Below are 22,769 nucleotides of genomic sequence, written 5' to 3'. Positions count from 1 at the left end.
CTTTTAACAGAATTCTTAATTTTCAACTTTTATAGTTGAGGTCCAGGAAGGTTCTCAGAAAGTATATTTTAATTATCTACTGTTTCATTGCAGTGGTTTTGATATCAGGCAAATTGAGGTTCCAATCTTGGCCCCCTTCTTTACTAGCTCTGTGGTATCTCCAGGTGTCTTCAGTTTTCCTCATCAGTAAAATGGGACCATTATAACATTAACCTTATAGAGAGAGGCGTGTCTGTGTGTGTAAGAGAGAGACAATTAAATAAAATTGTGCATTAAAGGCACTTAGTGCTGTTATTATTAACCTAGTTTAACTTATTACTCATTTTATTATTATTCTTTCTTTGTTGAAATCTAGTTCAGTACAGTTTGCCTCAAATTTAGGAGATGTAGTTCTAAAAACAGGCTTAAATGGCATATAATTATTTGTCAGAATAGGATTCAGGTGAACTCTAAAACCAGCAGTTTATATATCTAACAGTAATAGTACCCCAAGTGAATGGCTAAAGTGAGAGGTCTTTTATTTTCTACTCTGCCTTTATTATGCGGAAATACATGCAGTTATATTTTTGATGGTGTGTAAAACGAGAATCCTCAACATCCTTTTCTAGAAACTCTTGGTTTTTTAGTACTATTTACTGCTGGCCCTGATTTTTTAAAAACAGCCTCATTTGTATTTTCTTTTCTCAAGCAAGCTCTGCTCACGGAGGAAGTGGCTGTGGCTGGCAGAGCGCTTTCTGAATGTTTAGGGTTGGCTGATTTCTGTGGCATCAGCACCTAAAACCGTTCTTGCTCTCTCCGCTTTAATGGCTGTTCGTCATCAGCATCTTGGCAAAGAAGACAAATGGTCCGGTTGCCTTAGGACAGAACTAGAAGTTAGAAAAAAGTCTGTCCTCTCAGCTCTGCATTCTGTCTGGCTGGGAGTTAGGAAGCGAGTCAATTGTTTCTGTCTCTCATTTTCTCTCTCTGCTAAGAGCGAGCAAGGATATTTGACTTCCCCACTAGATACAGGGTGAACCTTCTTTCCCTGGTGTTAGATAGGGGTTATGCAGGAAGCCACATCGTTAAGTTAACCTATACCTGTCTGCATTAATGCAAAGGTAACTTTTCTCTGCTTAACATCAAAAATTCTAGTTGGGTGTCAGAAATCAACTATCAGTATCTGGAATATGTTCTGTCCTGACCTTAAACCTGATGTCATTGTTTATCATGTAAGATTAAATTGTAATTGTTTTTCCACTGCTCCCTTTTCCCCATTTTATTGTTTCCTTTAGACTTCAGGCCCGCATAGCTCATAGGATACAAGAACTGGAAAATCTGCCTGGCTCTTTGCCACCAGATTTACGAACCAAAGCAACCGTGGAACTAAAAGCACTTCGGTTACTCAATTTCCAGCGTCAGGTAATACCTTTTCCCCAGTGAATCTGAGATGTAGGAAATAAATGTAATTATTCCTAAAGTGTTATCTGTGTTGCCTTTAGTCTATTCGATATTGTTATAAAGATAGAAACATAGTAAAATAGTGAATCTTTTAGACCAACAGCTTACAACTAAAAATAATGAAGATGAACTGCTTATTATTCTGGTTTTCTCTTCTGTATATGGGAAAGAGTTTTTCCTCCTGTACTATGGTTTACAAAGTCAAGAGTTATGGCATTTTGTTACCATGGATGAAAAACCTTGGGAACAAGTGGGGTAGCTCATGTTTGCCTTTATGACGCCAAGGAAAAACCAGAAGGTAGTAGATTGGAGTTTCTTTGTAAGCACAGATGTTAAGTGCTAGCCACGACTGTGAAAAGAATTTTAACAAATATGATAGCTACTCTACTGAATTCGTAGTTCATCATTTATAGAAATACATAAAACAGTGTCTTATAGCTTATTTATTCACCAATATCTAAGTCTGGAGTGTTTGATCACATCAGGCTCATACAGTGACTAATCCGTAAATTATCTGTTCTTGTCGTTACAGTAGTTATTAAAAGCCAGTATAATGACCTATTTTCTGATTTCTAAATTAGTAAGAGACTAGTGGAATGAGTTAGAGCTAATTTTCACTTTGGTGAGTTTTGCCTTGTGGACTCAGAATGTTCAAGTTTGCTAGTCCACAGATTGCCTCACTAAGCCAAAGGGGATAAGGAACCTTTCATTGTTAGTCAGATGGGTTTGTTTTGTTAAAGCCTGGAACATGCAAAATGAATGATTAATGAGTAAAAGTAGTTTGGAAGTATTGACTTGGTCTGTTGGAGGATGTGAGTAAAATCACAGGCCACTCCACTTGCTATTGTTGTAGGAATTTGGGTGTATATTTGCCTTACTGGCTATAATATCACAGATGGACATTAGTGATGGGTAGGTGCTACTTGGCTCTTGGTTTGTGAGAGTAGATTTCAGCTTAAATTTTAAAAAGAAAAGGGAAAATTCTCTGAGTTCTGTTTACTTCTTTCTTATTGGTGACCTCATAAGATGAATTAATAAAGTGCTGGATAAAATCTCACTAAATGAATATTAACCAAGTATATTTTCAGGAATAAGTTTATGTTCAAATTAGCATTGCTGTGCTGGATTCTTATTGGTTTCTGATTTTTGTTTGATATTATTTTAAAAATGTGTTATTTATGAAGCTTCCCAATTAAATTAACTGTAACTAATGATGATTTCAGATTCAGTGGAATGATTATTTAATGTGTATTCTCTAGTCCCTACCCCCTACCACCACATAGCATGCAATGCAGATAAAAGTATTACATTTGTGATGATCTAAAATAAGTTCATGATATAATACAAAATGTAGCTCTCTTGGAAAGAATATTATTATTGGAGTGGGAAGAAGCCAAAACCCGTATTTCCCATCCTTTGTATGAGACTATGAATTAACGTTGGTGGAGTACCTGCTGCTACCATACGTGAAAGTAATTCTTTTATTCTTTTTTTGGAGCATCATTAAAATTAATCTTTAAACACAAAGCGAATGTTAACATGACATTTAAAACAGTGAAAAATTTAAAAGCTTATTAGCTAATTAGTATCATTAGAATAATTAGATAAAGTGATGTTATTTAAAAGGCAAGACAACATCTTTTCTTTCTTTTACTGTTACAGTACTATAATTGCTTTTGATTTGAATTATTTGGGGGAAAAAATCTTGTACCATCCTTGAAAATATTGCATACATTTGGCATGATTTTAGTTCCTTCATTTAATACAAACCAAAGATGATTGAGAAGCTTGTAGAGATTCCCTGCCCCACTGTGTTCCATTAAGTGCAACCTAGAGAAGGCCAGGGTTCGGGAACCTAGCTTCTGTTTGGGAAGGCTCTCTAACTGCTCTCCTCTTGACAGCTGAGACAGGAGGTGGTGGCCTGCATGCGCAGGGACACGACCCTGGAGACGGCTCTCAACTCTAAAGCATACAAACGGAGCAAGCGCCAGACTCTAAGAGAAGCTCGCATGACTGAGAAGCTGGAGAAGCAGCAGAAGATTGAGCAGGAGAGGAAACGCCGTCAGAAACACCAGGTTCTTAGACCCTGGGCTTTGTTCACCCTCACTTTGACAGAGCTGTCCAATGAAGTCATTGAATGGGGTCAAATTGACTGAAAAATGGACCCTTGTAGGTGGTGGGGACATCACAGAACAGAATGGTTCCTTGACATTTACATAATTCAGCCACATCATTTTATAGGCAAGGACGCTTAGGCCAGGACATGTAAATGATCTGCTCAAGGTCATACAATTGCTCAGCAGCAGAATGAGGTTTAGTACTGTCTTAGTCTGTTTGGGCTGCTATAAAACAAAAAAAATAGCATACACTGGATGGCTGATGAGCAACAGAAATTTATTTTTCACCGTTCTGGAGACTGGAAGCCCAAGATCAGGGTACTAGCATGGCCGGGGTCTGGTGAGGGTCTTCTGCTGGGTTGCAAACTGCTAACTTCTTGTTTTCTTATGTAGTGGAAGCAGACCAAGAAAGTTCTCTGGGGTTCCTTTATAAGGGGACTTATCCCATTCGTAAGGACTCCACCCTCATGACCTTATCACCTCCCAAAGGCCCCACCTCCTAATACCATTATATTGGGAGTTAGCATTTCAATATATAAATTTTGGGAGGACACAAACGTTCAGTCCATAACAGGTGTCATGTTCATAATCCCATGGAAAGTTTTTGAATGGGTGGGCATAGGTGGGTTTCCTAGAGCAAAATTTTGGGAGCAGGAACTTGGAAAAGGAAAGTAGAGAGCAAAAAGTTATTTTCATAACAAATATAATAGTATCCCGGCCTCTTTGAAGGGACTAGTTGAATATTTCACAGAGGCAAATATTTAAAACATTCCTTTCTGGGGGGTTTGGAAATATTTTGATGTAGGATTTGTTTTCCTGTCATAGTCCTATAAATTGTTTTTGTTTTCCTGTGCTTAATTTAGTGCTTAGCTTAGTTTCCTTTTGAAAAAAATGTGGGATTTTAGTGTAAATAGAGATATATTTAAAAAGTGGATACGAATTCTGCATGGCAATTTTAACTTTGTATCAGCTTACTTTGGGTCATAATCTAGGGTAGTTAAGTTAGAGCAGAAAAACATTACTTTTATGACATACTTTTTGCTGGAACTGCCCATGTTCCTCAGGTTTATTTTGGAGTGAATGAGTGGTTTGCTTCACATTTTATCATTGCCATTTTGTAGGTCTCTTTCAGTCTTTGATCTTTCCCTTCTCATGTGGCCACACCCTCAAGGCTGAGGAGGCTTCTCTTGCAAAAGCTTGCAACAAAAGGAACCTAAAGAGGCCATCTTTCCCACCAGCCCCATGGCCCACACCTCAACTGCAGAGACATACTAGGCACCTATCCCCAAACAGATTCTAGTCTTCCCATGCTGTTAAACACACACTAAGAGTTTTCTTGGACACATTGATAGCTCAGAGGACATTGGGCAATGGATTTTAAGTATCCTTTTCTTCCCTTTTTGGATCCTCTAGGAATACCTGAACAGTATTTTGCAACATGCAAAAGATTTTAAGGAGTATCATCGGTCTGTGGCCGGAAAGATCCAGAAGCTCTCCAAAGCAGTGGCAACTTGGCATGCCAACACTGAAAGAGAGCAGAAGAAGGAGACAGAGCGGATTGAAAAGGAGAGAATGCGGCGACTGATGGTAAGGAACTCCCTGCAGGAGCCCGGGAAACCACTCAACCCACATCCGTCTGCAATGAGACCATTAAATATGGTGGTAGTAGAAAGAAAAAGTGAAAACTGCTTATCAAAAATTTTAATAAATTTATATGAACCTTAGGCAGATGAAGTAAAACCTTTTCTCTTTCCTGGACAGCACATGCCAAAAATCTAGGGGGATGACTGATGAGTATAGTATTTCTGTGTCCTGGGGTGGCATTGCAGTACAGATTACAGCTTCTCTCATAAAAGCAGGTACTATATTTTGCATGAGTCTGATAACCAAATCTGGATGGATGGCAAATGCAGTTCTTTAAAAAATATGGCCTCTTTGAGATGAATGACCACGTTTTTTGGAATGAGTAACACATTAAGTCATGTCTTCAAATCTAAGAAGGTCTGTATTTTGAAGCCTCTGGTGCTTATCTTTCTTTTTTAATGGGAGAAATTATTCTGTAACAGTGTAATAAGTGATTTTTAAGTTGATTTTGAAATGTTGCCTTTTTTGTGATAACCATGTTATGGTCAAAGGCTATTCATGGATCATTACATTTGCACTGTTATTTTTTAATGGGTATATAAATATAAGCACAGAAGAGATAGGTTTATATTATTGGCCTGAGTATTTGTTTTTATTGACCATTTATTTTTGGAATTGGACCTCAGAGCATACTGTGGATTTTAGAAAAACGTCTGTTGATGTTATAATTATAGGAGACCTGCAGGTTCTATCTAGGACATAATGCCTGCGTAGATGAAGATAAGGTCATTAGTCTTAGCCCATAATTATGTGCCTGAAAAATTCTAAGTGACACTGTCTTCCTTGCTGGTATTGCAGTTTGCATTTTTTTCATTTTTTGAATTCCAGAGAGTAAACACCATGTTTTAAAAGCCTCTGTGTCCAGGTACTACCACATCTTACTACCCTATCCTGCCTCCCTCTCCATGCTGGGGAGAGAGGGGACTGTCCAAGAGGTTTCTGACTAGACCATTTTTATAGTAATTTGATCACTAAGCAGTCAAATTTGTCTGACTCAACTGAAGTGAAACTATATTAGAACTTCAGTAACAGATTCGTTTGACACTAATGATTAGGCATTTGCAAATCATTAATTTTTGCAATTAAATGATGGAATATACAGATAATAGAGAAACTGAAGTTTTTTATCACTCTTTCTTCAAGTGAGTTCAACCATAACCAAAAGCAATTAGAGTTATAATAGCATTTGAGGCTCTTGCTCATCCACAGGGCAGACGGCAACTAGACTGAGTGATGAAGCTGCTGTCACTCAGGCAGATGCTAGAGTGACACCCCTGGACAGAAGATCCCAAGTTTTGTTTTCGTTTTTGCAATGGAGTTGCCGCTTAAAGATTTTGCAGCTTGTTCCTTTTATCGTGGCATTACATGATAAAAATAATTTGGAGTGTCCTTTTATTGGGATACACAAAGACATTTCTCTCAGAATGGCTCAGAGTACATCAGAATTTTATTCTGTTAAACCTCATCATGTTGCTTAATGGGAGGTGGAAGTGAAAATTACTGTATCTGTTTTATTGCTCAGCAGTACCAGACTTCAGGTGCTAAGTGACTTGTCTCCAGTCACCTGGGCCCATTACTCAGTGCAGATCTGTAGGGGAAAAAAAAAAATCCCCAAATTTGATCTTTTCTATCAACCACAAAGTTTGTAAGGCCAAAAGAAAGACTTTTTTAAAATACAAGACATTATTTGTTCAAAGCCCATCTGATTCCTTGCCTTTAGTAGTACTGATTGAAATATTTATGAATGAAAGGATATTATGTCTGGAATTTGCTTCAAGACAATTCAGTTTGGGTTTAGGGGAAGAGTAGCAATGAAACAGGAATCACCACAAGTTACTTTTTGTTGTTTGGAGTTGGTGATAGGAGAAATTATACTATTCTCTCTGCTTTTGATTATATGTGAAAATTTCTGAAATGTAGAGTTAAAGATAAACTTTAGATTATGAGTCATCAAATTCTAAAATCTTTTTGTACAGTTAAAGCAACACAGAAAACAAAGAGCTGGCTCAGAGTGCTTAATCACACCACACGTACAGCGTGGCTTTGTGCCCGGACTTTGCTGTAAACTCCAGTGTCCTGGGATGTAGGCATCACACTTCTGTGTTTTTGCCCTGCTTCAAACTCTGTGCAATGGATTGAACAGCCCAACTCATCCAGTTTGCTACACTCCTACCAGTCAAAGTGCAGACTGTCAAGGGGAGGACAGAGTGGAGAGTGGAGTTGTCTGCATGCTTATTTTATGCTCTTATCATACTCTTCTTTCCTTAATAGGCTGAAGATGAGGAAGGCTATAGAAAACTGATTGATCAAAAGAAAGACAGGCGTTTAGCTTACCTTTTGCAGCAGACCGATGAGTATGTAGCCAATCTGACCAACCTGGTTTGGGAGCACAAGCAAGCCCAAGCAGCCAAAGAGAAGAAGAAGAGAAGGAGGAGGAAGAAGGTGCGTATCCTAGTGGTGGCGGCTGAGTCCAGGGTGTATGGGCAGGCATAAGTTTAAGGCGAGTATTGCTCTTTAAGTACTACTTCTTAAACTGGTGAAAGTTTAGATGACTGAATTGTGAAAATTGCGTAAATGGGTATGGCATGAAAGTGTTGATTAGATATACTAGACAACTATTGGAGGTAAGGGCGTAATAATAGGATGTACTAAACTAAAACAGTGTTCATAAATCATTGTTTAATAGATTTTAAATTAAGTATATACAGTTAATTGGGAAAGGAAAAACAGATACAAGTAAGTGTTTGCTTAAGTTTAATGCCAGTATGACAGGGTATTACTCAATTATGAAAGAAATTTAAGACGAAAATGCAGCATACAGGTTGGAAGAAGCCAGAGGAAGATACAGGCGATAGTTACTTGGACAGATGGCAGTGCCAAAGTTCTTCATTCAGTTCTGTCCCTGTGTCGCAGTGAGGTGAGTGTGCACATTGGGGTTTTAGGTAATCACATAAAAAAAGAGTCCCTATGTGAAATATTTCCTAATTATCATGAGAAATGAAGGGTGAGATTTAGAATCTCTACAGATATTGTATCTCAATTCAAGAGTAACCTGCTGAGGACAGGCCTGTGAATATGATCCTCTTTGAAGCTTAAATCATCCAGTCATCTAGTTCTTGGTTGATACTGTGTTTTCATGATAAATTCTGTTTAGGCCAGGTACAAACATCAACAGGAAGTCACAATTGTAAAGGTCGAGGATTGGTAGCATTTAATCATTCATTCTGTACACTGAATAATTGAACAAAATGCTTTTCAAAAAATAATTAATTTCATGGCCCCTGAATCCTCATACCTGAGGAAAAATTATGTTTCATAATTAAGGAGGAGGAATAAGTGATTAAGAAGGTGTCTTCTTGCACTGATTTCTTTAGTATAAGATAGCTTACCTCATTGTGAAGATGAACGAGAGATGACTCAGGGCTTGTGTTTAGACATTTTGTTGGTGAGGAATACCTCATTTTCTTGTCAATGTAGCATTATAGACTGTGCAAAACTCCAGCTCCAATTCCTACCTTAAAAAGATGTTTTCAGAATTAGTGAGGAACATATAGGTAAGGGGGAGGGAAGGATGATGGGGAAAGAAATCATATAAATATAGTTATTACCACTGAACTGTAGATTTAAGAATGATAAAGATGGTGAATTTTTTATGTCTATTTGACTTCCATAAAAAATGTTTAAAATTAAAAGAAATTACTGACATATTGATAGCAGAGAAAGATGGAATTCTGGAATATTCTGTAAGTAGATCCCATTAAATGGCAGTTTTTAGTTTTTCCTAATTCAGCCGTGTGTTCTGCAGAGGTTATCACTGTTAGTGTTTTTAGTATTAAAATTTGTGTTTTACATTCTTTATGATTAAAAGCTAATGACCCAGATTTGAGATTATGGCTTACAATTAATAGATTTCTGCCATGGTGTTAGATAGCTGCATCATCATAGGCAGAGAAAGATACACAATTGAGTGTTGATGATTATGCCTATATTTGTGTGTTCATCTGTACAGAACAGGGACCTGTCACAATTATTTTTCAGTTGTTACTCTGCATGATCTGTAAGTTGGCATGCCCCTTTCAAACCCTTGCCTTCAATTTGGTAATAGCACTTATTCTTTGTGTCTTACGCTTTCACTCAACATATGCTAACTGAACATTTACTATGAGCTAGGTCATGTGCTAGAATGCTGGGAGAAGGAGGGTACAATGGTGAGGAAAACATCCTGCCTTCTCTCACAATTTAATCAGAGACAGAAAAAGAGAGGCTAGACAGATATTAATCAGAGAGAGAAAGAGAGGCTAGACAGATTTTAATCCAACATGCACCCAAATATACAATTACAAGCTGGGATGAATGTTGTGGAGGGAAACTGTTTCCAGTTGGAGGTGGGGCCTGATTTCTTGGCAAATGAGTAATAGACATTAAAGCAACTATTGTCTACCTTACAGGTATCTTTGAGTATCCCCCATTGATTATCTCACATGATCAATGTGCAGAATTTTTACTTTATGGTCAGCCATCTACCCTTCCTTGCATGCTCTTGGGTGCCTAGCATTTGAGCACTTCCTGCCCTCAGCAGGGCTAAGTTGGAGGGGCTCTGTTTCCTTCTGGGAGAAGTGGGACAAAGAAAGGGGGGAGGAAAAAAAGAAACTGAGGCCCTTAACCCTTCCTGGTTCCTGTCTCTTTTGCGGGGCTTTAAGACTTCATTAAGAGTGAATTATCCAGTTCCAGATGCACCTTTATTCAAGTGCAAAGGAAGGGGATGCTTTGAAAAGTTGATTTGACATTTTGGATTATCTGTAAGTTCTTCTTCCCTCCATTAGAGTGAATGATTGGGAGTTGCTTATTCTAGCTTCTCTGTGGTGGAGGAAAACTTCCGTGCCCATGAGCATAAAAATCTCTGCTATCCTTTTTAGCACTTTTCTATGGTATTAAATATTATGCTGTACCTATCAATATTTTTTAATTAACAAATACTTCAATAAACTTTTGTTTTGAGAAAATGTACTTTACTCAGTGAGCTAATAGCTAATAGCACTAAGTTTGAAGGACAACTAAGCTACAGATAACTCTAAGAAATGTGCTATTAAACATGAAGATGGTTGACTTTTTCACTTAATTTAATCTGAAAAGGATTACCGTTTATTTTCAGCATTAAACTAGTGTACAATTTTTTTTTTTAATTCCCTAGAAGAACAGAGGCTTCTGTCTTTGGGAGTTTATTGTGTTTACTTGTTGCTCGTGAATAATAGGGTAGGTTTCCTTTAACCCGTTATGACCTTGTTTAGTTTTCTCATCATTACAGACATTTTTTGAAGTACACATTTATAAATCATTTTGAAACTTCTCATTCTCAGCGTGGTCTTCCATTAAAGCCCTTGAAATGGAAGAAAAGAAGTGAACTACATGTATCTCCTTAAGTGTCAGAGGAGGAATAGTTTTTAAAGTATTGAAAACCTAGTTATATGAAACTAATTTCTTTGGTGTTCAAGATGAATGTGCTATAATGTGCATTTTGCATGACCTTGAGGTTTCCTACACGGTACAGAAGAGAATGGGGCTAGATAAAGGCACCAGGGCAAGTAAAACTGGCGTGAACATGGCTAAATTAGTGAACTGGGTCATATTAGCAGGTAATCTTTTAAAATCAAAACTACGTAAGAAAATATATATACTAATTTGCTGTTATTCTCTTGTAGGCTATTTCATTAAAAGATCTATTACCATAGTGCTTCAGGCCCATGATCTGTAAGAAGGCAACAGGAACATTATCTACCCCATAGATTTGTAGTGAGGATTACATGGGAAAGTTTATCTAAAGCATGTAGAATATACCCTAACATATAGTAAGTGCTCAGTAAACATTATTTCATCAAGCAATTCTATGATACGAAAGTGGAATCATGATTATAATGTGGTTATGTTTTTCTGAAAATAAATCTTTTTTTAAACCTTTACTGCATATTCTTTGTGGTGTTGAATCAGTAATAATTGGTCACCACTTTTTGTCTAGTTGGAAATCAGTTGAATATTAGTGTGTAGATTATCTTTGAGGACAATGGCAGATTCTTTAAATATTGAGGCATGCAGAGGAGTTATCCTCAGGTGATAAATTCTGCCTACCACCCTGTTCCCCCAACTCCTACAAAGAGAATTTTCTAATTACATGGCCTCTAATTTACAAGGGTTCCTGGTGATTATGAGGCATCTCTCACAGTACTTTAGGGTACATTTTTCCTTAAGCTGTGGTTAGGAGCCCATACCAGGAGCACCTCTGCCTATTGCTTAAAAGTCTAGCCATCGGCCAGGTGCGGTGGCTCACGCCTGTAATCCCAGCAGTTTGGGAGGCTGAGGTGGGTGGATCATGAGGTCAGGAGATTGAGACCATCCTGGCTAACACGGTGAAACTTTGTCTCTATTAAAAAATACAAAAAATTAGCTGGGCGTGGTGGCGGGCACATGTAGTCCCATCTACTCAGGAGGCTGAGGTAGGAGAATGGTGTGAACCCGGGAGGCAGAGCTTTCAGTGAGCCGAGGTGTCACCATTGCACTCTAGCTTGGGCGACAGAGCAAGACTCTGTCTCCAAAAAAAAAAAAAGTCTAGCTATTTCAGGGGCTCAGTTTCCAGAGCTGTTGACATCAGCCAAAACTAAATATTTAATTCTCCCTTCCACATCTTTCAGTGGGATGTATACCAGCAGAACTATTCTTGTGTTGTTTATTTGTGACATTTTTTGGAAACATATGATACTAATGGGCACATACTCAGAATCTCTGAGGCAACACCAGGCCAGATATAGTCTACATTGGAGGGTTCGATTTTCTTTCTAAAAGTTCTTTTATCCTGTCTCTCTCTCTCTTTTTCCTTACCAACCACTTATTATAAGTAAATCTCAGGACTGTGATATTTTGCAGGTCTAACCTTCTGGCATAATGTATTGGCCAATATAGTGGTAGGAAATGTGTTTTTATCCTGTTTAGATACTGGAATGTCAGAATAGCCTGCTGTTGGCACAATTTTCAGTAAAAAGAGCTTGAAAAGCAAAGCAGTAATATTATTGAGACATTTGTTTTAAATTCAAGCTACTCCCTGATTCTTCTCAGTTTTTTTTATCTCTTACAGTTTCCCCAAAGATTATATACTTTATTACAGCTTTCCTCTACAGCATTTTCATAGATGAAAGAAAGGTTCTAATGTGATTCTGGACATTCCAGTGGAGGAACTATTGTAAGGATAGGTGAACACAGTGCCACAGTGATTAGTTATTTGATTAGTTCAGTGTCAAAATGGGTGAGACTAGAAGTTTGGAGCAAAGTTCTGTTTAACTGGATTGGCCAGTTACTTGAGTCAAAATGTTTGAATTAATTTTCTCTGTAAGAAACAACCCAAGTTGTTTTTTGCAATTAACATTGCAAATGCCTGTTAATTTGATATTCCTGGGCATTTTTTAAAATTACCCGATTACCTATCTTACGGTCTACTTAAATGACAGTAAAAATAACTCAAGTGGTTTTGGAAAGCTTAGGTTTCCAGTGAAACAGAATGAGTCCTTCAGATACCAGCACATTTGAATGTTGTTTCAGTATATTACAACAACACCCACTGGGGGATAAAGTACATTCATTTTATAATAGAGATTGTAAAATATTTGATTTAAAACTGTTTCTTTATGTAATAAGGCTGTTTATAGCCTATGTTATAGTAATCTAAATAAAATGGCCTACTGAAATCTTCTATTGAGTTCAGCTTACATGGGATTTTCATGTTTAGAGATTTCTTTCCTTCCTCAGCCCTGCTGTTGATTACTTTTTATACCTTCTGCAAGGAAGATGGGTAGCCGTGCACATACCTTTGTTTGTGAACATTGCTAAATGGAAGATATGAATTGACATTGGCCTTTGAAATTGGGAACACACACTGTCTTTAGTTTGAGTAATTTTTAGTTATGAGTAATCTTTAGTTATGAATAAATTCCTATCATGTCCCCTTACATGATTAGGTTAATTATACTCCTCCCTTCCTACATAAGCATAATTAGTTCTAAACTCTTTTTGCATGTAGGAAGAAGCCAGTACAAAGTTTCTTGTTCAGTGTTTTGTTTTGTTTTCAATCAATGGAAATAAGTGCCGGCATCAACCATTAATATTGATAGCATGCGTTTGCAATTACATGATGCAGATAACTACATATGAAAATTTCTCAGGTGGCAGAAGACACTGTAGCAGCTGCTGCATCCACACCAGGACATTTCATCAGGTGCTTAGAGACTGTCCGAAGTCAGCTCAAACAGTAGACCGATCACAAGCTTTTGGGTGTTAATTTTGAACCAAAAAAGGGGACAGTTGTGTTTGTTTTGCTTTGTTTTTTCAAGTTTTGAGGCACAGCATGAGGTTGATGTGAGTACGTGGGCTTATGAAAGCGCGCTAACCAGGAATGTCATCAAACTGAAGGAATCCAAAGTATGATGGGATAAGCTGACATCTTTTGCCATAGAGTAGACTGCCACCTGGCCTCTATCTCTTAGAATAACATGGCAGAATTGGGTCCAAGGACAGGGCATGCTTGCTAGGGAAGTCACACAGAGCACCAATTCAATGGCTGATTGTGTATGTGCTCTTAACTATTTTATGACTTGCAAATGTATTGGCACCTATTTATGATAATAATAATTTAATGAGCATATGCTAAGTGGAAAGCATTGTTCTTTGTGCTTTCATTCATTCCTTCAATCACCAAATATTTATTTGGTGCCTTTTAAATGCCTGATGCCCTTGTGGGTGTGGGAATGCATCAGTGAATGAAACAGACAAAAATCCCTGACCTCGTAGCCTTATGAAGCAGTTTTCAGGAAATGCTACAGCCAGTCTTAATTATAGACATAAAAGAATAGTCCTTGGACTATCGTTGACCCTTGTACAATGTGGAGATTGAGGCTGGCAGCATATATATTAATTGGGACACTGGATTGCACATGTTGAAACAGTGACCCAGTCCTGCAGAAGCCCTAGGATATAGGCACTGTTAGTTACCATTCCTGTTTTATGCAAGAGGGAACTAAGACGCAAAGAGAAAATGATTTGCTCAAGATCATACAACTAAGATCTCTTGCACTTAATTACGGAGAGCTAAGATTCAAACACAGTTTGTCTAATTCCAGAACCAACTGTCTTAAATCTAATATTACTCTGTCTCTCAGATTTGATACCTAATAGAATTTTCAAAAATAGTTTGGGGGATTTTAAGTAATGGAAGGGCCTGACCATGAGACAGTTTTTAGATAACAATCTAGCTAGTCTATAGTATATTCATAGGAAAGTATCCTTTAGAATAGTTTTGATTATATTAATATATGATGCTTCAAGCTTTTTAATGTACTATTCATTGAAATGGTGATCCAATTCCACTTGCTAGATATTTGAAATTGGCTTATTCATTGTCTCATTTGATTTTCTTTGTTGGCCAAATTTGTAGCTTATTTCTGATTTGTATGGAAAGAATGGTGGGATTAATTGACTTTCCCCCATTAATTAAAATAGTCCCCTGAGTATAGATTCTGAGAATTCCAAAAATGGAACCTTCAGTGACTGGTAGCAGGGATGGTTTCTTTTCTGAATACAGGGGTTCTGTTATTGTTCTCTGTGTCACTAGCTTAGATGTAGAGCCTGATGCTCTTCGAAGCTGATCATTTCTTTTGAGCTTATAAGTATTTTCGCTCTGGGGTGAAATTTAATTTCTTGGAAAATCATAACCAAAGGGAGTATTTTATTTCCTACTGTTTGGTAGAAGCTGCATTTTTTTTTTATGCCTTGTGCTTTGGCATACATACATACATGTATTTTTGGTAAGAAAATTGCATTGTAAAAGAACTTCAGAAATTTCAAATGCTGACGGAACTGCCTTTCTCCACTATGAATAAAAGTGGATTTTAAACTTTAAGTGTTTTCTTAAAAGCTATTTTGTCACAAGACAGTTGAGTTATTTTCTAGAAGGCAAAAACGTATTATATAATCGATATCTTAAGTAAACAAAGTTGAGTTCATATTGATTCTGTATCATCATTTTTTATTTTTAATTAACTAAAGAGCCCAAGGGAGGAAAGCTCATTTTCTCAAGCATCTTGGCAAAGGAAGTGACTAAAGTTTTTTTTTTTTTCCTCATTATACTATGCAGAAATAGTATAGCTTTCCAGCAGTAACTTTAAAATAGGGATTCTATAGAGGTGATTTTAAAGATTTCACTTCTCAGAGAGGTTATCATAAGTGGAAGAAATTTTACATTATTTTGCGTATATTACAGATGAGACTTTCTTGGATATGTACAAGATATGACATAATCTTTTTTTTTTCCTTTTTTTTTTTTGGGACGGAGTCTCGCTCTGTCACCCAGACTGGAGTGCAGTGGTGTGGTCTTGGCTCACTGCAAGCTCTGCCTCCTGGGTTCATGCCATTCTTCTGCCTCAGCCTCCTGAGTAGCTGGGACTACAGGCGCCCGCCACCACGCCCAGCTAATTTTTTGTATTTTTAGTAGAGACAGGGTTTCACTGTGTTAACCAGGATGGTCTTGATCTCCTGACCTTGTGATCCACCCGCCTTGGCCTCCCAAAGTGCTGGGATTACAGGCGTGAGCCACCGTACCTGGCTGATATGACATATTCTTAACTTTTTTCATTTAGGTTGTTTTTGAGGCACATAGAAGTTAATGGACTAAGATATTGGGATATGTAAGAAATGGTAGATAACAGAATTCTTCATGAGACAACAGTATCTGCATCAAATTTTCCCATATACACATGGTAGAAATACTGTATATTATGAAAGAAATTTAGGTGGAATTAAAAACATCCAGGGAACTCATAAAGTTTTATATTATGTTTTTATGCCCATGGAGTGGTTCATAGCTTATTCTTTTATTGAGAATCCTATTTTATTTTATTTTATTATTTCAACTTTTATTTTAGATTCAGGGGATACATGTACAAGTTTATTACCTGGGTATATTGCGTGATGCTGAGGTTTGTGTTACAGTTGATCCTGTCACCCAGGTAGAGATCATCGTACCCGATAATTAGTTTTTCAACTCTTGCCCCACTCCCTCTTTCCCCCCTCTAGCAGTCCCCAGTGTCTATTGTTGCTATCAGAGCTTGTTCTTGATGGACAGTTTTAGAATGTTGTTCTTCATTGCTGAAGAAAACTTGCTTGGGGCATAGGAAAGTTGAGCTAATTGTGTCAGGATTTGTCTTCCCACTCCCAAACATGAGAAGAACATTTCAGATTCTGACCACTGTCTTGATGCTGCCCTGTCTTAAGCTCTTTGAGTCCCTGAAGACACAATCTACAAATCTCTAGTGTGCTGGTCTCAGATCACATCTGGCTTTAAGTGACTCTCTACAAGTTGCTCATAAAATACATGTTTTGTCTCAGCAAAGAGAAATGAACATAAAAGGCATTAACACTTAAGCTCTGTTAGATAATAATGAGGTAACAATGAAATTCTATTACATACCAGAGAGTTACCAGGAAGTCCTGTACCCCATCGTCTTGGTTACATATAACATTTTTGTTGTTTTGCAGAAGGCTGAAGAGAATGCAGAGGGTGGGGAGTCTGCCCTGGGACCGGATGGAGAGGTAAGGGATTGACATCCTGTCCACTGTGTTCTGCTGAACGGAGTCCGTGCCATACCTGGCAGCACCATTCTTCATACGTACTATTTTTTCTTACTCTGCTATTTAATTTAAGTAAAAATAGTAATACATTAGCATAGTCGAACATTAGAATGATACAAAAGGGATACAGTGAAAAACAATCTACTTGCATGTCAGACTGTCAATCAACTGATATTAAATGTATTGCATACTATTTCAGAATTTTTTGTGCACATATAATCATATATTTATAAATATATAGGATGTGTAAGAATCTTAAATGATTCTATAATTATCTTGCCCAGTAAATGATATGGAAGCATAACATATGACCCAGTTTCTCTAGTTTATTATTAGTTTAAAATTATAAAATATATAAACTAAAGAAGTCACGTATTTGGTTAACTTATTTTGACATTTTAATAGGCTTGCCGTATAGCTTCTATATGTATATTCATCAGCCTAGTCCTAAAATTCATTTCCTAGTAGTTCTAATATTCTCCTGAATTATGAGGATACCATTTATTTATTGGATTTTTTTCCTGAAGAATTTAAGGTTCCCTGCCAGCAATTCACAGTGAGGAGGCATACTCCCAGAGCAGGATGGGAAGGGAGTTTGTTTCCAATAATCTTCATTTTGTCTCATAAATTCTGATAAACCTACTTGGCGGATCGGAGTGGGTGGGAGGTTGCCACTTCCCATTCTGGTATCGCTCTGCACACAGTTGTATTGTGAACTCAAACAGCAGAGATGCAGAAAAAAAAGATTGAACCACTATTCTATACAGAAACCTCTTGAACAATAAATGTTACTTAACCACTATAATCCATCACAAGGAAAGAAAGGATCAGGATAAATGTCTGATATGTAAGAAACTCCGTGGGCTGTTATGGGAAAAGAATACTATATATTAGAGCACTTAGAAACAACTCTAATTTGCAAAAGCCCGGCCTTACCTAAGTATGCCTCCCATTGGTCTACAATTAACAAGCACACAGGGAGAGATTTAACATGTTAGCTTAATAGTGTTCTTATATCTTACTGTCTGTTGGGAAAATTAGCTACTGATCTTGGGCTTGTGACATACATCTTTTTTTCTTTTAATCTTAACACATGTGTCCTGTTTGCTAAGGCTTGCAACGTGGACATCTTGCTCTGTTTTGAAATAATGTTCTTATTATTATGCTCTTCTGTTCTCATTCAGCGCTTTTGCCAAGGTTCTAATTCCATCTACAGTGATTTCCAGTTTTCTTAGAGGCATGACATTAGCACAAAAACAAGCTATATTATAATGGTTCATGATAACAGAATATGATTTTTCCAAGGGAAATGATAGCAAATTGTAGATTTTCTTCTTTATTTCTTGAGTATATAGATGACCTTTTACATTAATGAGGAAGAAGTGTCATGTTGGCATGCAAAGTAATGATGTTCAAAACCATTGCTTTAGCACACACAAAAGAAAAAAATGACAACCTGGAGTAAGCCTTTTCTCTTTTTAAGGTTATTTTTGTGGATAATTGCTAATATATTGTTTCTTATGCTGACAGTGCTTTGTTGAGAGTGTAAGGGGAAAGAACCTTTGGCTATGTGTTTTTTGTTTTGTTTTGTTTTTTGGTCATTTCCTATAAGATATGGAAGATAAACTATAGCATACTGTAGGTTATCCTATCATTTCTGCTTAATTCCAATTGAAAGGAATTTAGGAAAATTTTGGAATTGAATTGTCTAAAATTCAATTTTATTACTTTTCAGGAGATAGATAACTTGAACCACTCACAAATCAAACATTTCCAAACAAACATTTTACTTAGGGATCTGCTTCTAGAGAAGTACAGGTCACCCTGTAATCAGGAGCAGTCATTCGCTACTGATTATATTCAAGTGTGATTCTTGTGTTCCTTGGATATAGTAGTCTAGTAATGAACTTTAGCTTAATCTTGGTCAATTTGCCAGATTTCAGAGGAGCAGAGCTTTTTTCTTTGTCACACTCAAAGATACCAATAGTTGGGTTAGATACCTGGGGGTTAGTTTTGGAAAAATGACACCGGTTCTGCAGAGACCAAACCAGCCACTCATGAGATGACATGGGTTATAATACCTTTTCTGTGTTTCATTCTCTCTGAAACCATGACTTTGCAGTAGTTGTTATCTGGGAAGTATTAGTTGAGGAATCGGGAGTTGTTAGTTACAAATGACCGAAATCAACTCTGCCTGATTTAAATAAAAAGGGAATGTATTGATAGGATACCGGGCAACTCATCAGATCTCCTGGGTTTCTGAAGAACCTGACTCAGGGCTATCCCCAATATTATGCTCTACAGCTGGTCCAGTAAGGACAGGCTGTGGTTGGGAGCAGGCAGAAACTTGACAGAGCCATTACCACTTTCCTGTTGCTACTGTAGTCTGCCCTGCACCAGTGTACCTGTTGGTTTCCACACCCTTGCACTTCTAGCTCCTAACTCACAGCCTTGGTGATGTATCTGGTTGCTGGAGCTGAGGTTTGTGCCAGTATCTTAGCTGCCAGGGAGGCAGCATTTTCAGTTGTTTTAGTGGGAGGTAGCCTCTCGCCTCCCACCAAAACTCATTAGGTAGTGAAATTTCCAAACACAGAATAAGGTTTCAGATGCTGGGCAGCAAAAAATGCTGAGAAACATCTAGTAAAGAACTGGGAGAAGGTCTTAACATCAAGCCATGACATGGTTTTCTCTCCTTTGTAGCCCATAGATGAAAGCAGCCAGATGAGTGACCTCCCTGTCAAAGTAACTCACACAGAAACCGGCAAGGTTCTGTTCGGACCAGAAGCACCCAAAGCAAGTCAGCTGGACGCCTGGCTGGAAATGAATCCTGGGTAAGTCGTGAAAGCAGCATTCAGGGTGTTCTTTTAGCTTTTTAGATTTGGTAATCTTGTACAATCTCGAAACTAAAACTACATAGCCTTTGCTGAGATGGTTGAAGTTGTTATTTGGATTTGTCTTTTACACATAGAATGTGCTATTAAGTCATGTGTGTCTTTATTGTTTGAGAATTTAAAAAACTAAGCCCCCGCCTCTTCCTCACTCTTTTTCCTTAGTTATGAAGTTGCCCCTAGATCCGACAGTGAAGAGAGTGATTCTGATTATGAGGAGGAGGTATGTATGTATCTCTGTTTGGGGTTTATTGGTTTGAAAGTTGTCAGAGGAAGGAACTTCTTCCTGAATGTAAGCCCGGGCCTTGTGTCCGTCTATTGATTCTTCCTCCTGGATTGGCCTTTGGGTGACAGCTGGGGCTAAGGATTTACAAATGCTTTGATGGTGTATGCCTAGAGGTACAGTGATCTCTTGGGAGGCCCTGGCTAATGGGGAAACTTGGCACATTCTAAATTCACTTGTAACCAAGAAAAGAGAAGCTGGCTTAACTTGGACATGGTGAAGTGGTCTTTTGGGGGAGAATTGGAGATGGATTACTTTGAGAAAGGCCATGCCATACCTCTAAGTGGTTCACACTGAGAATTAGCTGCCAAAAAGTTCTGAAGTCCTTCAGACCTTAAAGTCTATTTGCAATTCTGAGTCTGGAAACTTGGACAAAAAAGGCAACATGGGATTGGTTTAATGAGTTTATTGATCCTCTTGATTTCTCTCCAAATGTGATTCTTGTTTGAATTCCTTAAATATACTTGTTACCCAAAGAGAAGCGCTCAGTCTCTTGGAAGGAATACTTAGTATAACTAGAACCTAAAATGGGAATCTTGGGTACTTTTAATAGAAATTGAGAAATAATAAAATATTCGTTAAGTCAGCTACAAAAAGTTTAATGTAATAATTAAAAATAGAAGTATTAAAAGAAGTTTTGATCTCTTTTATTAGAGCATTGTTAATATATATTAGTTAATATATAATAAGTCATTAGATCTGATATTTTTGAGAGTGTTGTAGCATAGGTGCCGAGGACCAGGTAAAGCATCCTTACCCATAATAGCTGACCAGGATCTCAAGACTATGGCTGTTTTCCTTCTATTTGTAGACTTGTGTTTTCCAAATTAGTCTTCCATGAGCACTTAATGCTTTTGTAAAAAGGAAGAATAATAAAAGTTACATTATATTCATATATAATATATATGATGCATATATATTCATATATATATTATTCATATATAATGTATGATCATTAAAAAGCAAACATGATTGGGCATGGTGACTCATGCCTGTAATCCCAGCATTTTGGGAAGCTGAGGTGGGAGAATTGCCTGAGTCCAGGAGTTCGAGACCAGCCTGGGCAACATGGTGAAACCCTGTTTCTACAAAAAATACAAAAATCAGTAGGGTGTGGTGACGCATGCCTGCAGTTCCAGCTACTCAGGAGGCTGAGGTAGGAGGATGGCTTGAGCCCTGGGCAGAGGCTGCAGTGAGCTGAGGTCATGCGACTGCACTCCAGCCTGGGTGACAGAGCAAGATCCTGTTTATTTTTTGTTTGTTTTTTTTTTTTTTAAAAGCAAATACTTTTGGGGCATGCTATTTTTTCCCCAGCTACTCTATCTCTAAGATATTTAAAGGGGGTTTGTTTACTTGGATGAATGGGCTTATAAATGACCTACTGAAAGAACCTTCTCTTCGAGTTAAGAGAACCAGAGAGGGCAGAGATAAGATAAAGTAGGCCACCTAGCCAGCAGGTGCCAACCTGAGGATGACAGGCACAGACAGCCCTTGTCCCTGGGCCCATCGCATGGGTCTGCTGCAGGTGAGCCTGAGTGACATGTGGAGAGTCATGTCCCCTCTCAGCATTTTATTTCCTGGCCTGGAAGATGAAGGAGTTGTGCCAAGGCGTTAGCTTACTCCCTGCTTCTAAATGATCTGCTATCGTAAGGTTTGATTTTTCTCCTTGATAGTATGTCAGTTCACACTTTGTCATTTAAGATTTATAGAAAAGCATGGTTCTCTTTAAACCTGCTTTTCAAGGAAACTCTGCTGGATTGTCTGGAAAGATTTAGCCTTCTACACCAGGTTAGTAGTGGACAGAATGGACATTTATTTAGTGATGCTTTCAAATGGGTCAGCTGGATGTAGTACTCAGTTGAGAAGGGAGAGGTATTGAATCCTTTGTCAAGTTTATTGAGAGTTTTTAATCTCAGGACTCTGTGATGTGTGATGTGAATCAGCCACAGAAAGCAGTGTGCTTGCAAGATCCAGGTCCTCTACAGTGGACGTGTATGGGGCCATCCAAGTCCCATGGGCGTTATCAGAGAGAGTGGATTTTTTTGTTTTGTTTTATGTTTTGTTTTGTTTGGAGACAGAGTTTCACTCTTGTTGCCCAGGCTGGAGTGCGGTGGTGTGATCTTGGCTCACTGCAACCTCTGCCTCCTGGGTTCAAGCGATTCTCCTGCCTCAGCCTCCCGAGTAGCTGGGATTACAGGCATGAGCCACTGCGCCCAGCCTTCAGAGAGAGTGTTTATATGAGAAGGAGGATCCTAATATCTCTACAATATGGCTTTAGAGAGAATGCTACTGAGTGAGAGCAGATATGCTCTGCAGGACTCTGATAACCAAATAATGATAAATATTTATGTTTCTGGCATGACGTTTACATACTCATTCTTGGGGGCAAGGGTTCTAGGGGATTCTCAGAGAGTTTCCTTCATTCTCTTATTCATGATTTCAACAGCAATGGAATGGGGGTATTGCCTCATTTGAGTAGATGTTAAATTTACTTCCTCCCTGAATTTTATGATCTTACTTCATTTGGGAAGTTGAATACTAGTTCATGTCTTTTCAGAAAAGGTCAATCATAGAGATTTCCTTGTTAAAATATAATTTCCTCCCTATCTTTGTTCCTTCTCCAGGATGAGGAAGAAGAGTCCAGTAGGCAGGAAACCGAAGAGAAAATACTCCTGGATCCAAATAGCGAAGAAGTTTCTGAGAAGGATGCTAAGCAGATCATTGAGTGTGTATTGA

General features: G+C 38.0%; 1 protein-coding gene across 1 annotated transcript in view; it reads left to right on the top strand.

The window, feature by feature from the left end:
- SMARCA2 (SWI/SNF related BAF chromatin remodeling complex subunit ATPase 2) overlaps positions 1–22,769 on the top strand; it is a 151,163-nt gene that overhangs the window by 5,994 nt on the left and 122,400 nt on the right. Inside the window, exons 2-9 of the mRNA XM_017883501.1 lie at positions 1,272–1,398; positions 3,339–3,512; positions 4,968–5,141; positions 7,470–7,640; positions 16,770–16,823; positions 19,563–19,693; positions 19,916–19,973; positions 22,658–22,758. Coding sequence (XP_017738990.1) covers positions 3,363–3,512; positions 4,968–5,141; positions 7,470–7,640; positions 16,770–16,823; positions 19,563–19,693; positions 19,916–19,973; positions 22,658–22,758 — 839 coding nt within the window. The 5' untranslated portion in view covers positions 1,272–1,398; positions 3,339–3,362. The remainder of the gene's footprint in view (positions 1–1,271; positions 1,399–3,338; positions 3,513–4,967; positions 5,142–7,469; positions 7,641–16,769; positions 16,824–19,562; positions 19,694–19,915; positions 19,974–22,657; positions 22,759–22,769) is intronic.

This window comes from Rhinopithecus bieti, unplaced genomic scaffold (assembly GCF_001698545.2).
Source record: "Rhinopithecus bieti isolate Rb0 unplaced genomic scaffold, ASM169854v2 scaffold_641, whole genome shotgun sequence".
Classification (NCBI taxonomy): Eukaryota; Metazoa; Chordata; class Mammalia; order Primates; family Cercopithecidae; genus Rhinopithecus; species Rhinopithecus bieti.
This window is presented reverse-complemented; position numbering and strand designations above follow the sequence as displayed.